The sequence below is a fragment of the Coptis chinensis genome, chromosome 1, assembly GCF_015680905.1.
Source record: "Coptis chinensis isolate HL-2020 chromosome 1, ASM1568090v1, whole genome shotgun sequence".
NCBI lineage: Eukaryota > Viridiplantae > Streptophyta > Magnoliopsida > Ranunculales > Ranunculaceae > Coptis > Coptis chinensis.
Genome location: NC_141456.1, coordinates 34,160,231 through 34,175,150, shown reverse-complemented (window position 1 = coordinate 34,175,150; position 14,920 = coordinate 34,160,231). Strand labels below are relative to the sequence as shown.

Below are 14,920 nucleotides of genomic sequence, written 5' to 3'. Positions count from 1 at the left end.
ACAGACAAAGAGAAGTGGTTGAAGGCCATGCATGATGAGATGAATTCTTTGCATAAGAATCACACTTATGAGTTAGTTGAGAAACCGGAAGGAAGAAAAATTCTCAAGAATAAGTGGATCTACAAAGTCAAGCATGAGGAGAATAATCCACACCCAAGGCATAAAGCTCACCTTGTTGTGAAGGGATTCGGTCAAAGGAAAGGAATTGACTTTGATGAGATTTTATCTCCTGTAGTGAAGATGACTTCTATCCGGGTGGTATTGGGTATGACCGCAAGTATGAACCTGGAGGTTGAGCAGCTAGATGCTAAGACATCTTTTCTTCATGGAGACCTTGAAGAAGATGTCTACATGGACTAGCCGGAGGGTTTGAGGTCAAAGGCAAGGAGCACCTAGTATACAAGTTGATAAAGAGCTTGTATGGGTTGAAACAAGTACCGAGACAGTGGTACATAAAGTTTGATTCCTTTATGGCGAAGCAAGGATACAAGAAGTCTGCTTTTCGATCATTGTGTGTTTGTTCAGAAATTTTCAGATGGAGATTTCATAGTGCTCTTGTTGTATGTGGATGATATGTTGATAGTTGGCCCAAACATCAACAAGATATCCAAGCTAAAGAAAGACTTAAGTAAGTCCTTTGAGATGAAGGATTTGGGCCAAGCAAAGCAGATACTTGGGATGCAGATCACTCGTGACAGAAAGAGTGGGAAGTTGTGGCTTTCTCAAGAAAACTACATTGAGAAGTTGTTGAAGAGATTCAAAATGGATCAAGCAAAGCCAGTCAGTTATCCGTTTGGTGGCCAGTTCTGCATGACCAAAGAGATATGTCCAAAGGGTAGTGATCATGAGCAGAGTTAGATGGAAAAGATTTCTTATGCACCCGCAGTGGACAGCTTAATGTATGCAATGGTGTGTACAAGACCAGATATTGCTTTCGCTGTTGGTGTTGTAAGCCGATTTCTGTCAAATCCGGGTAAGGAGCATTGGGAAGGTGTTAAGTGGATATTGAGATATCTCAAGGGCACTTCCAAATCGTGTTTGTGTCTTGGTGGAAGTAAGCCCTTACTTGAAGGCTACATTGATGCAAACATGGCAGGTGATGTTGACTCGATGAAGTCCACCTCTAGTTATATGGTTACTTTTACAGGGGGAGCAGTTTCTTGGCAATCTAAGTTTCAAAAGTGTGTTGCCCTATCTACTACAGAAGCTGAGTATATTACAGCCACTGACTGTTGCAAAGAGATGCTATGGATGAAGAGGTTCTTCAATGAGCTAGGGCTAAAGCAGAAATAGTTTGTAGTTCTATGTGATAGTTAGAGTGCCATCTATTTAAGCAAAAATCTGAGTTTTCATTCTAGATCCAAGCATATACATGTGCGTTATCATTGGATTAGAGAAGTACTCGAAGACAAGCATTTGTGTATCGAGAAGATCCATACCGAAAAGAACGGGTCGGATATAATGACCAAAGTCTTACCAAAAGGTAAGTTTGATGTTTGTTGTGCTACCGTTGGAATGGTAGCAAACTCATCTTGTTGATTTGGAAATTGCATGGAGGTAGCCTACCTCACTGTTCGGGAGGGAGAGATTGTTAAAGTTATCCCTCACATGAGGAGGAAAAGAAGTTCAGTCTACGTGAATAAGGTTGAGCACGCGCACGTTCAATCTGGTCTTGCTTAAGGCGCGCACGCACCTATGCCGTGGACAACTTATAGTGTTTTTAGGGTGCGTGCGCGCTCGACATTGGCCTTGCTCAAGGCGTGCCTGCGCCAATGCCTATTTTCGGCAGAATTCTATTTTTATGAAACCACGAGTTTGCAATTTATGTTGGGGTTTTTGGCAAAACCTAAAACACAAACCAAGGCAACACAAGAGAGAGAAAACCCAATCTTGAAAGCAATCAAGATTGAGAGATAACCTTTACAGAGAAACAACCCTGTAAAGAGAGAAGAGTAATCTAGTAAGGTGAGAGACTGAAAGGAGTGATTGTAATCTTCCTTCCCACTTTATAAAAGGATTAGCTCTTGTGGAAGTAGGCACCATTGGCCGAACCACGGTATATCTTTGTGTTGTGGTATGCTTGTTCTTCTCCTTACATTATTATCTGTTGTTAATAGTTGTTTAGTGAGTTGGGCATGTTAGCTAGGTTGTAGTTGATATTTAGATTGTTGTCTGGTGATTGTTGTTGGTTCTAGTACGAGTTATCTGTGTAGTAGGGATCGATTGATATTGGTTTAACCCCAATAATTAAGGCCTATATTTTTGTATTTCATATGTGTATGCACATAAAAATGATAAAAACAAATAGATATACCTAGAAGGGTACATATAACTCACTCCTCATAATAAGCCATTGAAGCACCAATGGCCTAGACTATCACTTGCTAGAGTGAGCACTAACAAGCCATGCGAACAAGGAATCAAACTTCAAAAACATTCATATACATAAATTATATATAAATATTCTAAATGAGCATAGGGCGAGATATATATATAGCAGTAAAAGTGGACGAAAAGTGGTGTTATAGTGAATTCCTGCAGAGAAACCCTTTTTGGACTTAATTAATTAGGTTTTGGGTTTAATTTAGTTGCCCAAAACACAGCTCCAAAGCCTATGCACGAAATTGTAAACCTAACTCTCTCCTATATAAAGAGGGTTAAGACTAAACAAAACTTGCCTACTCCCCTCTTAATTTAACCTTCTTGTTTCTCCTATGCTTCATGACCTTCTAAACCTATCTGGTGAAGAAGTAATACCTAAGGACAAGCCACCTGGCACATTTTCATTTTTTCCATTTCTTCCTTCTAAAACTTATCCATATCCCACATATCTTCTACAACCATCTATTTTCTCACGATCATTCACTTAGCCACCATTTAATTTTGTTGGAGGAAAAAGAAGATAGTACATGCTCGGTTACGTTATAGGTCCATCAGATCTCACTCTCATTCCGCTAAGCCACGTCGTAGAAAATCATGGTGCTTCATTCTGTTTGGAGGTGCTTTCTATAATAATTATTTATGGAAAGACTCACAACTCTTTAGATTGTTGATATATAGTAAACTGCATGTTAATATATATTAGATAAAGTTTCGAGTATCTTACTATAAAAGACTCATAGTATTCTTCGGTGTACTCTATTCCAATCTTATATTATGGGAATACACAATGAGTTTCATTTTCATTTTTTCTTTGTAATTTTGTTTTTCCAAAAATCAAACATATAAAAATTAAAAAATTAAAACATAAACATGTATTAGTAAGTCTAGGAAATCTTACTTTAAAAGACCCAAGTTTTTGTAAAATACAACCTTTCTGGAGTATAGGCCAAACAAAAATTTTCAAACTTAAAAAGTGTTTTCAATTTTTTTTGGGGGTGGTATATTTTTGTATTTCATTTCAAAACTTTTTGCCACCCTTTTGCTTGTCATATTTACTCCAGTAAAGTGTAGGTTAGTTAGTTAAGTAATTTAAATGTGTTATTAAATTATTTCATGAACCCATTTCTCTCAAATTGTTTGGGGGTGGTATATTCAATTTTAGCACATTGTATGTTCATGTATTAAAATTGCATGTATAAATATGGAAATATAGAACCTGTGGACCTTGTTGATTTAATTGGAATGCATAATGTAATTAGGTACCTTAATTTCGTTGAATTTACCTATTTCACGGAATTTCAAAAGTTAATCCTATAGGAGCCACGATATGCTCATGCTTGAATTGTGAACGTATGGTATTATTTTATTTTTGTTAGAGTCCGCTTATGTCCCAAGTGCTATTTATTATTTCATGTTGTTATCCCCATAAAGGGAGGAACTCATATAGGAGTTGCGTATGTTTTTATTTCTTTATATTAGTATAGATTAACCTTCTTTTTCAAGTGTTCCCTTTTATAAGCATGTTTCTATGATACTCTCTATCCTTTATTTTCATTCCATACTTTGGGGACAAAGCATGATTATGTTTGGGGGTAGGTGATATAGAAACACGTTGTAAATGTTTAAGCACATATTAGGTTGTATATTATATATTAATTGTCGTATAAAAATTAGAAAATTATCAAAATCATAAAATTGTTTATACTATGCACTTAGTGATAATGGTATTATTCCCTTCTCCATGATGATATTAGTTTAGAAATCTCACGTAGCACTTGAATTAGGATTTAATTTTTAAAACTTAGATTAATATGTAGGTAATAGTCATTGCATCTTTTCATGAACATCTTGCATGAGCATCTATAATTGTACTTGGCAGTATTTTTTTGAGACCTAGGTTAAAGTACTTAATACATATCTTGTGAGCATATAGCTAAAAGCCTCATAAGAATGAAATATCTTAGTGATGACACAAAGGAGAAGTAAATTCAAAGTAGAAAAATCACACATCCACTTGTTTGATCACCATACCATATCCTAAGCGAGAATTTATGCCCTTTTTGGATCGATATAGCCAGAAATTTTAACCTAAGTATATTTTCCGCTAGTCACCACACTGAGCATTTTCATTAACATTTTCACAAACCACAAATCCTTTACCTAATAAAACAAAATAATAAATAAATAAATAAAATCAGCCTACCTATCTGGATAAGTCTGAGAAATAGAATGAGTGGATAAAAGAGAAGAGAAAAACCTGTGTAAATAAAAATTAGTTAGTTGCTTCCAAAGAAAAAGAAGTAGAAAAAGGAATTAAAAGAAATTTTCCATCCAAAGAAAAGAAAAATAAAAATAAAAATAAAATAAAAACTTAGAACTCTAAAAAACAGAATCAAATGATTCAAAAGCCAAAATAAAAGGGCTGAAAATGGAAACAAAGTGTCGAAGCAAAGTAAGAACAAGGTTTTATCTAGTTACATAATATGAAAACCCTATTTTCTCAGACTTATCTTTTTGAATATCCATTCCGTTTCTTCTTAAAAGCATCACCTCATCCCTGTATCACCTAATAAAGACATTTAGCTCAATCAGAAATAGGTTGGTATGATAGTAAGTGGTAGATGTGTTTGATCGACCTCGGCTTCCTTGGATTGTCATTGAGATTATGAGGAAATGTGTGCCCACTACACACTGGAGTTAGCAAACTTGAGTGGAAAAATCAGAGTATTATGTGTCTTGACACATTCCTTGTGAGAACCTACTTAGGCACGCTACCCAAAAGTTTCAGATACGGACCTACTATTTCATTTCATAGCATAGTTCATTGTATAGTTGTTTATCTTAAGATGATTTGATTATTATACATGTATTAATTTTGGAGTTAAATTGATGATCCTTGTTTAAATGCTAGTGAGATGTATAGATTCTGAGATAAATAAGAGGACATGCAATTGCTTTTATTTCTTAGTCATTGTAGTATAAATGAAGTTTGTGAGTATCTTCTATAGAAAATTCTCTTGAGGCTATAACTCGTCCACTAGGGAATTCCTAGTGGTTTAAGGCCTTATTCTATATGGCCAATGCAATCGCACTCTGCGAAACGAGATTAGTTAGGACCACATTTTTTGCCACTCATCTTTGCTTGAGGACAAGAAAAATACTGTTTGGGGGTGATGTGATAAGCACCCAAAAGTGTAGTTTAAACTCCTTAATAGTATTACATTTAGGCCAATTATGTTTATAATAAATAAGAGTTAGTATTGTTTACGTATTTTTGTGTATTTCAGGTTTTGAAATTGTTTATGTGTTTAAAGATGTCATTTTACGTGGAAAATGAGTCAAAATGATTGCTAGAAGAATTATATGTTTAAATCCCAAGAATCAAGAAGAAAAAGCATTTTCAAGCCTAGTCAAAGCTTGGAAGTCAAAGTTAATTTGGGTAGAAAAAGAAAATAAAAGTTAACATAACTTCAAATGGGCATATCTTTAGACTCGGGCCTTGGAATTGGCCTACTTTATGTCAAAACGACCGGCTCGGAATAAGCTTTCCAATGGACCTGGATTTTCCCCAATCAAAACTATAAAAGTGGATGAAAATGGTACTAAAGTAATTTCTAACATAATTGGCCCTTTTAGACTTAACCTAATGGGCTTTGGGCTCACTTTAGAGGCCCAAAGTCTCCCTTTTTGCCCATGCATAAAAATGTAACCACTAACTCTCTCCTATATAAAGAAGGTTAAAGGCTAAACAAAACTTGGCTACTCTCCTTTTTAGTTTAGTTGTAATTAGGGTTCTCTCTCTCTCTCTTTCTCCCTCTTTAATTTAGTTTAGGATTAGTTAATTAATTAGTTTATAGTGTAGCCTCCATTAATTCCCCATCAATAAAAGCTTAGTATTTATTCAATTCTTATTTACATTATGTTTTTACTCTATTATTTAGTTAATTTCAATTATTATCTTTACATTATTTTGTCTTCTTCTTCTTGTCTTAGTTTAATTAATCTAATGATATTAGGCTAATCCCCCATTAGAGGGAGTGATTATAAAACCTAATGAGGAATAGATTGTTAAGTAGAATTATTTAATTGTGTATGTTTTTCAATGGGCTTAGTTTATTATATGATTTCCAAAATAAACATATAGTAAATTAAACTATGGATTGTTATGATTAAGTCGAGAGATTTGGTTGTAATAATAATCCTACATGCTAGTACTAATGACTATAGAGATGTAAGTTGTTGGTAAGGATGATAAAGTTTGAGGCTTTAGGTTTGATCATTGCGTGAAAACCTAAAGACGATCTCTTTTCAATGAATAATTCGTAACTTGCATGAAACTAATCATTAGGTGGATTCATTACTTTCTCTATTATTTTTCTCATAGTTTAATTCACTGTTTTGATATCTTAGTTGACTGTTTTCATAGCCTAAAATATTACTCTCTCATTAGTGATTAGTTTAATTAGTTTAGATTCGTGTTAAATACGTACAAGCAAGAGTGGTTCGAACACGACTACTCTCCTCTTCAACACATGTTTAGAGAGTATAATATATTGATTGATAACATGATTTTAGTACTATTTTAACTACTGTTTTTACACTATTAAACTTAAACTTATCAGTTATTTTATTTTTTTATTTATTTTTTTCTGTTATTGTTTTAAGTAATTTAGGAACAAAAACCCAAAAAACCAAAAAGAAATCTCTCACCCTTTCATAAAAGTTCTTGTTTTTCATGTGCTTATAATAGAGGATTCTCGATACAACACTAGTCATGTGATTTTCAAAAACGGGCAATGGATTCCACATACACCAACCCTTAGAAGTACACAATCTCCATTCTTCTAAGGGTGGTTTGAGGATCAATTATGTATTACTAAGAGTTGCCCATATCACCATGATATTCGTACGAAACATCTTAAGTCTTGCATAGTAAATCCCCCAACACACATAACTGAAGCCACAGTCTAACTGGATTGGGTTCAATAAGAGCCCACATGAAAGTTGCCTAAGATCACCTGTATGGTTTGTTTTTCAAACTTAGCTTTAGAAAAATTACAACTTTTGTTCGAGTTATTTTTATAACATCTCTCCATAGTTTTTCAAAAATTTGAGGATATAAAAATTAAAATCTTACGCCCCAGAGTAACCAAAATGATACTGGATAAACGTATGGTTTTATCTTCTCGTAGAAAACCCTCTATATGGTTAGAGATTCCTTTTGAGAAAAATAAAAAAAAAAAAAAAAAAAAAAAAAATAGACTAAATGCTTTCAGGGATCATGCAGCACATTGTAGGCATTTTCCAGGTTTCAAATACCAACATGATCATGTTAGAGATATTTTATGTGATGCATTTTGGAAGGCTGGGGTACAAGTGAAGAAGGAGGCTCCTGTGAACTTTCTCACTGATCCGAATGAGGGAAGATCTACACTTTGGCCTGCGGATGTGTTGATATACAGTTGGTCTGAGGGGAGACATGCATGTGTTGATGTAACTGGAGCCTCTCCATTGGTAGGGCTTGGGAATGGAGTTTTTGAGGTGGGAGAAGAAGCTAAGAGAGCAGCGACAGGGAAGATGGAGAAGCATGAGGAAGCTTGCACGGCTAACCAGCATTGTTTCATTCCGTTTAGTTTCGACACTTTCGGTTTCTTGGAACAACAGTTTGTTGAGCTTCTCAAGAGACTTCAGAAAGTCATGGACAGTAATGTTATGATAGCTGGTTCTAACGAGTTTGTTTTTAGAATAATAGGATTTGTTATTTAGAAAGGACTTGAGGCGCAGCTTGTTGCACGCTTGTCCTAATTATTTGTAAAAATCCTTATCAGTATCAATAAAATTTCCACTTAAAAAAAAAAAAAAACCCCACCAAATTTCATAATAGAATAATTACGTAAATTCCTAATATAGTTAACTCATGTACATCTTGTTCTATATTTATCAAACCACGCTCCAAACTTGTTTGGGGGTGGTATATCCCCATCATGAAGAACATAGTACATGTTACTGCCATTTTGCACATGTTCTTATGGTAATCTCTTTCCTTTTCTTCATATTTTGAGAACAAATCATATTTCTATTTGGGGGTGGTATAGTAATATTCTGCAAAAACTAGGCATTTATTATATAGCAATTCTTATATTATATATATTAAGTATATTTCTATATTTCTTTCTTTCTTAAAATATTTTGAAAAGACCAAAAATATTTTTCTATTTAGTATTAAAAGCCTTGTTTTCCTTTTTCTATGATGAATAAATGGTTTAGAAATCTCATTATAACAATAGAGTAAAGATTTGTTCTTCAAACTCAGACTAATATACATACAATAGTTTATGCATCTTTTCATAAATGACATGCATCAGCATTTGATTGTATATAGCAATAAGTTTCCGAGACCAAGCTAGGTTATAACAGTTAAGTTCCATATCATGTGAGAATCTAGCCAAAAGTCTCATCTGAATGATTATTGAGTGATGACACAAAGGATGTCCGGATAGAGAGATAACACATCCACTTGCTTGATCACCACGCCATGTCCTAGGAGAGAATTTAGGTCCTTTTTTTATCGATATAGCCAAATAAATGTTAAAACCCAAAAAGATAGTTTTTCTCTAGTTATCCCCCTTTGAGCCTTCACCAATTTCTAAAAGCCTTTTTATTTCTTCGTTATCAATCCTTGAACCGTTACTACACACATAATAAAAAGTGTACCCAGCTAACGAGCTAAGAATTAGATGAACAGTAAAAAGAGAAGAGAATGCTTTATACAAAAACAGAATAGTTAGAAGCTTTGAAAAGAAAAGAAATAAAAGATTCAAAAATCAAAATCTCCCAAAAGTTCAAAATCAAAAGAAGTCGATTTCAAAAGAAACAAAAGCAAAGTTAGAACTCCCAAAAATCAAAATCATATGGAGACACAAAGCCAAAGGGATAAAGAATAAATCACAAATTCGAAAGCAAAAGCAAAAAACCAAAACGAGGTTCATCTCTAGTTACAAATATCCTGAAGACCCAATTTCTCAACTTATCAGAGTTTGTCTTCCCTTCCCTTTATTTCTAAACCACTACCTTAGCCCCGTAACTCCTAATAAAATACCTCTAGCTCAACTAGAATAGGATGGTGTGATAGTAAGTAGATATTGTGATTAATCGACCGCGATTTCTTTGGACGTCACTCGTGTAATGTGAGGAATATAAGTGTCCTCTGCACTTGAGAAAACGAAACTTAAGTGAATCTATCAAAAAGTTGTGATTGCAACACACCCCTGTGAGAACCCACCTTAAGGACGCTCTCCAAAAGTTTTAAAAACGACTCTACTTTTGTATTTCACCATTCATATTTTGCATGTTTATCTTTAGATGATTAAATTACTGTGTATATATTATTCTAAGTTCAAAGGAGCTTTTCTTTATTCCCCCACTAATGAGATGTATAGACCTCTGAGAATAAGCAAGGAAACAAGACTCTTTGTACTAAATAGAGAAAGTTTGTGAGTACCTTCTATGGAAAACTCTCACGAGGCTTAAGCTCGTCCACTAGGGAATTCCTAGTGGTTTAAGGCCTTGTTGCATATGGTCAATGCAATCGCACTCCGCGAAACTAGACTAGTATAATAAATCACACATTTGTGATCTTAGTTTTTTCTCTCATCTTTGCTTGAGGACAAGCAAAATGCTGTTTTGGGGTAGTTGATCAGTCCCCAAATATGCATTTTATTACCTTTACAATGCTTCAAATATGCTCTTCTTATGCTTAACGAACAGACAACTTATAGCTTTTGCTATATTTTGCAGGATACAGGCCATTTAGGACATATATTCCTAATACGTGCATTTTAGCGCAAAAAGGATTGCTATTAACGCTGCTTGGGAAAATTCCAGCTTAGAAGCAAAAATGCCAAAAAGTCAAAGTCAACTCTCAAGGACTCAGGACTAAAACCTGAAGACCCAAAGACTCAAGACTAAAAGCTATGGCTCAAGGACTTAAAGCTAAATCAAAAATTCAATTATATGGGCTAAAGTCAAAAGCCCACAAAACTTTATCTTATCCTCAAGGTTATTTCTAGAAAAAGGGCAATTATGCAATTGGTGTCCTATATAAACCAAAGTAGCTAGTAGAGAAAGAACATTACCCTAGAACTAATCATTGGTTATTAGGAGTAGATAATATGTTTTAAATTAATAGTGTAATTTGTTATTTACTTATTTTCCATTTTTATGTTCTTCAAGCTTTAGTGATTAAATCAAGTTCTTATTATCTTCAATACTAGTTTTCAATCTTCTCTTCAATACAAGTTTTCATTACTTCTCTAATCTTTGATTCAATCCCAAAAACACTAGTCATACTCATTTCACAAGTTCAAATGAGTATAACTTTGTGAGCAAGATATCCATAAAAACCATTTCCATACATATTTTGCAATCAAATCAATAGTTTATTCAAGAGTTTAACCTATTCTAGATAAAGAACTAGTGTTTCCACCATTAAAACTTCAAGAACAAGACTAAAGAAAGTTTAAAGAGTTTAGAAAGAGATTTTTCCAACTATCAAACCATTCCTCTAAACAAAGGATTTAAGATGAACAACAAAACCCAATCCCACTTTCTCAACATGTCAACAGGTTAATGAGCATTTGGCTAGTCCTTTGACGAAAGGATAAGCTAGAGAATAGGTGTTGGAACACCTATAAAGGGATGTGACTAAAGCCCATGAGAAATGAGTCACTTGTGGTGGATACCCAACCTATAGACTAGAGATCCCAAGAAATAGGTTGAGAGGGAAAAACGAGCCACATAGTGATAGGGACAGAGTCATGTATTATTATAGGAGTTTTACTCCTAGTCCATCCCTAAAGATAGAGCATGATAAGATTTCTTGTAACTAGATTAGGTTGAGTTATTTAACTCTTAATGAAGACTATACCTCTAGTTTGAGTGGAGTACTTAGTTACAGGAGTACTCTTGATAGTCTCACCTTTACGAAGGTGGAAGTGAGACTGCTTCCAATGAAAGATTTGGGCAAGTTTTCTAGAGCCTTTGTTAAACTGGGATATAAGTGCATGGCCGTAATGTGCTAGCTTTAGGACTTTACACTAGTAGAGTTGTGTGTGTTGTGCATTCGTTGTATATCCAAGGGTTAGGGTTTAAGACTAATTAAAGTCTCTTTACTCTTATACCATGAAAACACATTCACTAAGTATAGGTTCAAATCGAAAGATACCTTTACTTACGCACATCTATATATCTCTTGCTCTAAAGAGTTTTGGTTTTTTAAATGTAAGTGGGGGATAATGTTTTTAATATATTTTAAAAAGTTGGGGATTGTTGGTGTTTTTAAATATAATTAAAAATATTTGTTTCTTGGAAAATATATTTTAAATATTTTAATTCTTGAGAAATCTAACTGATTTTGTTTACTAGTAAAACTAGCCGTTATATATCTGTTGGAAGATTTATTTGTGATAAATCTACTAGTCGTTATATAGCCGTTGGAGGTAATTTATTGTGAAAAATAAATTATTCTCTTAATGGTGATTGGAAAATGATTTCATAATTGATTTCTTTGATGGGTTATAAAAAGAGGATTAACTCGTTGAAGAAGGTAGGGGGAATACAACAATGGAGTTTTGTATTTTTCGGTTTTTCCTCTTTAAAATATTGTTTTTGAGCAAGAGATCGAAGTGTAATAGTTTACCAATCCTTTCTCCTCCGTGCAAGAAGGATCGAGACAGGGGAATTTTGGGCTGTTTTATCCTAGGGATACCGTGACTATCACTGCTTGCACAAGAGAGGGCAGAGCCGTGGAACGTCTTAAAGAGAGCGACCTAGTCCACGACTCAACCCAAGAACAAAAGAATTCGGTTCGGTGTTATTATTGTTTTTCTCATTTTTTGTAGGCGATTGAGGTAATACTTAAATTGTCCCAACACAATCCTAATTAGTAAATGGAGAGTAATATAAGATTTTCACTAAAATAGAAACACAGCTCATGGTTTAACAAGGTTCATATCAAAATAAAGCTCAATGACACCGAGCGTATAACACCCTATTTATTTTCTTTATATTTTTCCCTATTTATTAGGGTTTAAAAGGTAATAATAATAATAATAAAATATAAATATAATAAAAAGATAAAGATAAATATAAATATAAAATAAAATAAAAATGTGGGAGAGTTAGAGGGGTTTGGTTACAACCGAATCCTCCCTCTTTGTTAGTAATTTTTTTTTTTTTTTTTTGGTTTTTGAAATACAAGAGAAAAACAGAGAGAGAGAGAGAAGCGGAAGAAGACAACACCTTACCGTTAGTTTTCGAGTTCGCCGGTTATCTTTGGGTGAGTAGTCTAACTTTTATTTGTTTTAAATATTAATGGATTATCAACTGATTTTATTAGTTAGTTAATGGTTTAAGTTATTTTGTTTGGATCAAAGAGATGAAAATCTACTGGATCAAAGAGATGAAAATCTACTCATAGTCATGCAGAATATACTGTCATTTTTATCTATTTGTTTCATTGGTATGGTTAGATATTCCCCATAGTATTATGTATGAAATTTATTGCATTGTGTGAAGTGGTTATATTCCACTTCCTTTGTCTTGAAGTATCTAACGTACCTGTACATGTGAGAAATGTGGAGTTGTGATACTGATGTTAAGGTTAAGACCTTTTGATACATTTTCATGGGAATATATATATACCTTTTGATACAGTTGTGATACGTACCGCTCATAGACGGACATCCGTAAAACGGACTTAACTAAAAAGTGAAATTTCACGAAATCCCTCTCTCCTATTCTCTCTCCCATATCTTCATTCGTGACTCTCTCTCTCCTATTCTCTCTCAATATTACCGTGACTCTCTCCCTCCTGGTACTCTCTTTCTCTATCAAAGGGTTTCTCTTTTCTCTCTTTCTCATCTTATAAGTCTAAACAAAAAACGCAGCCGGCTTTACACAAGCTTTGCAAATCTCGATTACACGTAAGTTTAATGTTTTTTTTTTTCCTAACATCAATATCCATTGTTGTGACTTCAAAGAAACCAACTGTTCATGCTTGTTTATGCTTGCTTTAGTGGTAAATACATCTTTTACATTTGTTTTTCTTGAGGACTGCTTGCTCACACAATTATATGTGTTCGGTCTTTAGGACCATGACATCCCAAAAGAATAGTTACTCTACTAACCCATCTCTTCCAAAAGGAAATTATAGCTTGTGTAAAAACATCATACGCCAAAATGTAATACATCATACATGGCAATACAATGACATTGCATGGATTCTTTTGTCTTCTTTTCATTGCTCTCTTCTTTGAATCATATATGTGATGTGGCTTCTTTATATGCACTGGAAACTAACTTAAAAGGATCAGATATTACATTGCCATAAACTAATTAGTACTAAATAGTGTGGAATGTCGTATTAGATATGTTTTCTCAAATATATGAATACTTAGATGATGGAAAGTCTGTATAATCTTTTCCACCTCCTCAATGTACAAAATAAGAATATCCATAGGCTAGGGTACATAGATTTTAGAGTGCAACTTCCCATGTGACGATTGTACCTTTACCTACAAAAATGAAGTTTTTACAGGCTAATTCCAATTTCTCGTTCATTCAGTTGAGTTGGTTATTCCCTAGTAATTTCATTCCTACTATATTTCGTGTCGTATAATTCTAATCTTTTTGAAGTGTTACTAGTATTGTATTTATTTATACATACTATCAGCAGGTATCATAATTATATATATATATATATATATATATATATATATATATATTATTTTAATTTGAACTTGTGTTTGATATACCTTCTTATTTTCTTTTCTTTTTTCAGGTTACATTGAGATGGAAGATGATGATTTTGTAATTGAGAGTGAGAGTGTACGTGGGAAGCCTAATCAGGTTTACAATCCCCAAGTATCAAATGATGCCAAACCTAGAAAAGGACAAGAGTTTGACTCACTTGATGATGTCTATAGTTTCTACAATACATATGCCAAAGTCGATGGATTCAGTGTTCGTAGTTGGTCTAATAGGAAGAAAGATGGTGAATGTGTAAGAAAGGAATATGTGTGTTACAAACAAGGACAAAGTTCAGAAGTAGCAGACGTTGATACGAAAAGGTGTCGGGGAAATATAAAAGAAGATTGTAAAGCAATAGTTGTTGTGGTGAAATCAAACTCTGGTACATTTGTTGTTACTTTATTCGATGAAGGGCATTCTCACCTGTTGTCGATCCCGCGTAGAGTACATCTTCTAAGATCTCACCGTGGTGTTTCTTGTGCCTAAAAATGTTTAATGTAGCAACTTGGCACGGTAAACATACCACAACATCAACAATTCAGTCTTCTTGGAGTTCAATTCGGAGGGATAGAAAATATTGGTTTTACACAGAAAAATTTAAATAACCAGGAAAGGGACAAGTGTAAAGAGATGAAAGGTCATGGTGGAAAAATGTTTCACGAGTTTTTAAAATTGGAACAAGGGAGGGATCCTTATTTCACTTTTAAAATTGAGACAGACGATGACCAGA

At 33.9% G+C, this 14,920-nt stretch overlaps 1 protein-coding gene across 1 annotated transcript; it reads left to right on the top strand.

The window, feature by feature from the left end:
- The first annotated feature begins 762 nt into the window (after nt 1-762).
- LOC147523613 (protein FAR1-RELATED SEQUENCE 5-like) lies at nt 763-14,676 on the top strand. The gene is made up of 2 exons (XM_086571643.1): nt 763-853; nt 14,222-14,676. The coding sequence occupies exons 1-2, from the start codon at nt 763-765 to the stop codon at nt 14,674-14,676; spliced, it is 546 nt and encodes a 181-aa protein (XP_086427769.1).
- Nucleotides 14,677-14,920: the final 244 nt, after the last annotated feature.

Bases quoted from the DNA above. Each gene is read 5' to 3' on its own strand.
- LOC147523613 (XM_086571643.1), top strand. From the start codon at position 763: ATGGATCAAGCAAAGCCAGTCAGTTATCCGTTTGGTGGCCAGTTCTGC. The intron at 854-14,221 runs GTTAGATGGAAA...TTCTTTTTTCAG, and splicing joins GGGTAGTGATCATGAGCAGA to GTTACATTGAGATGGAAGAT.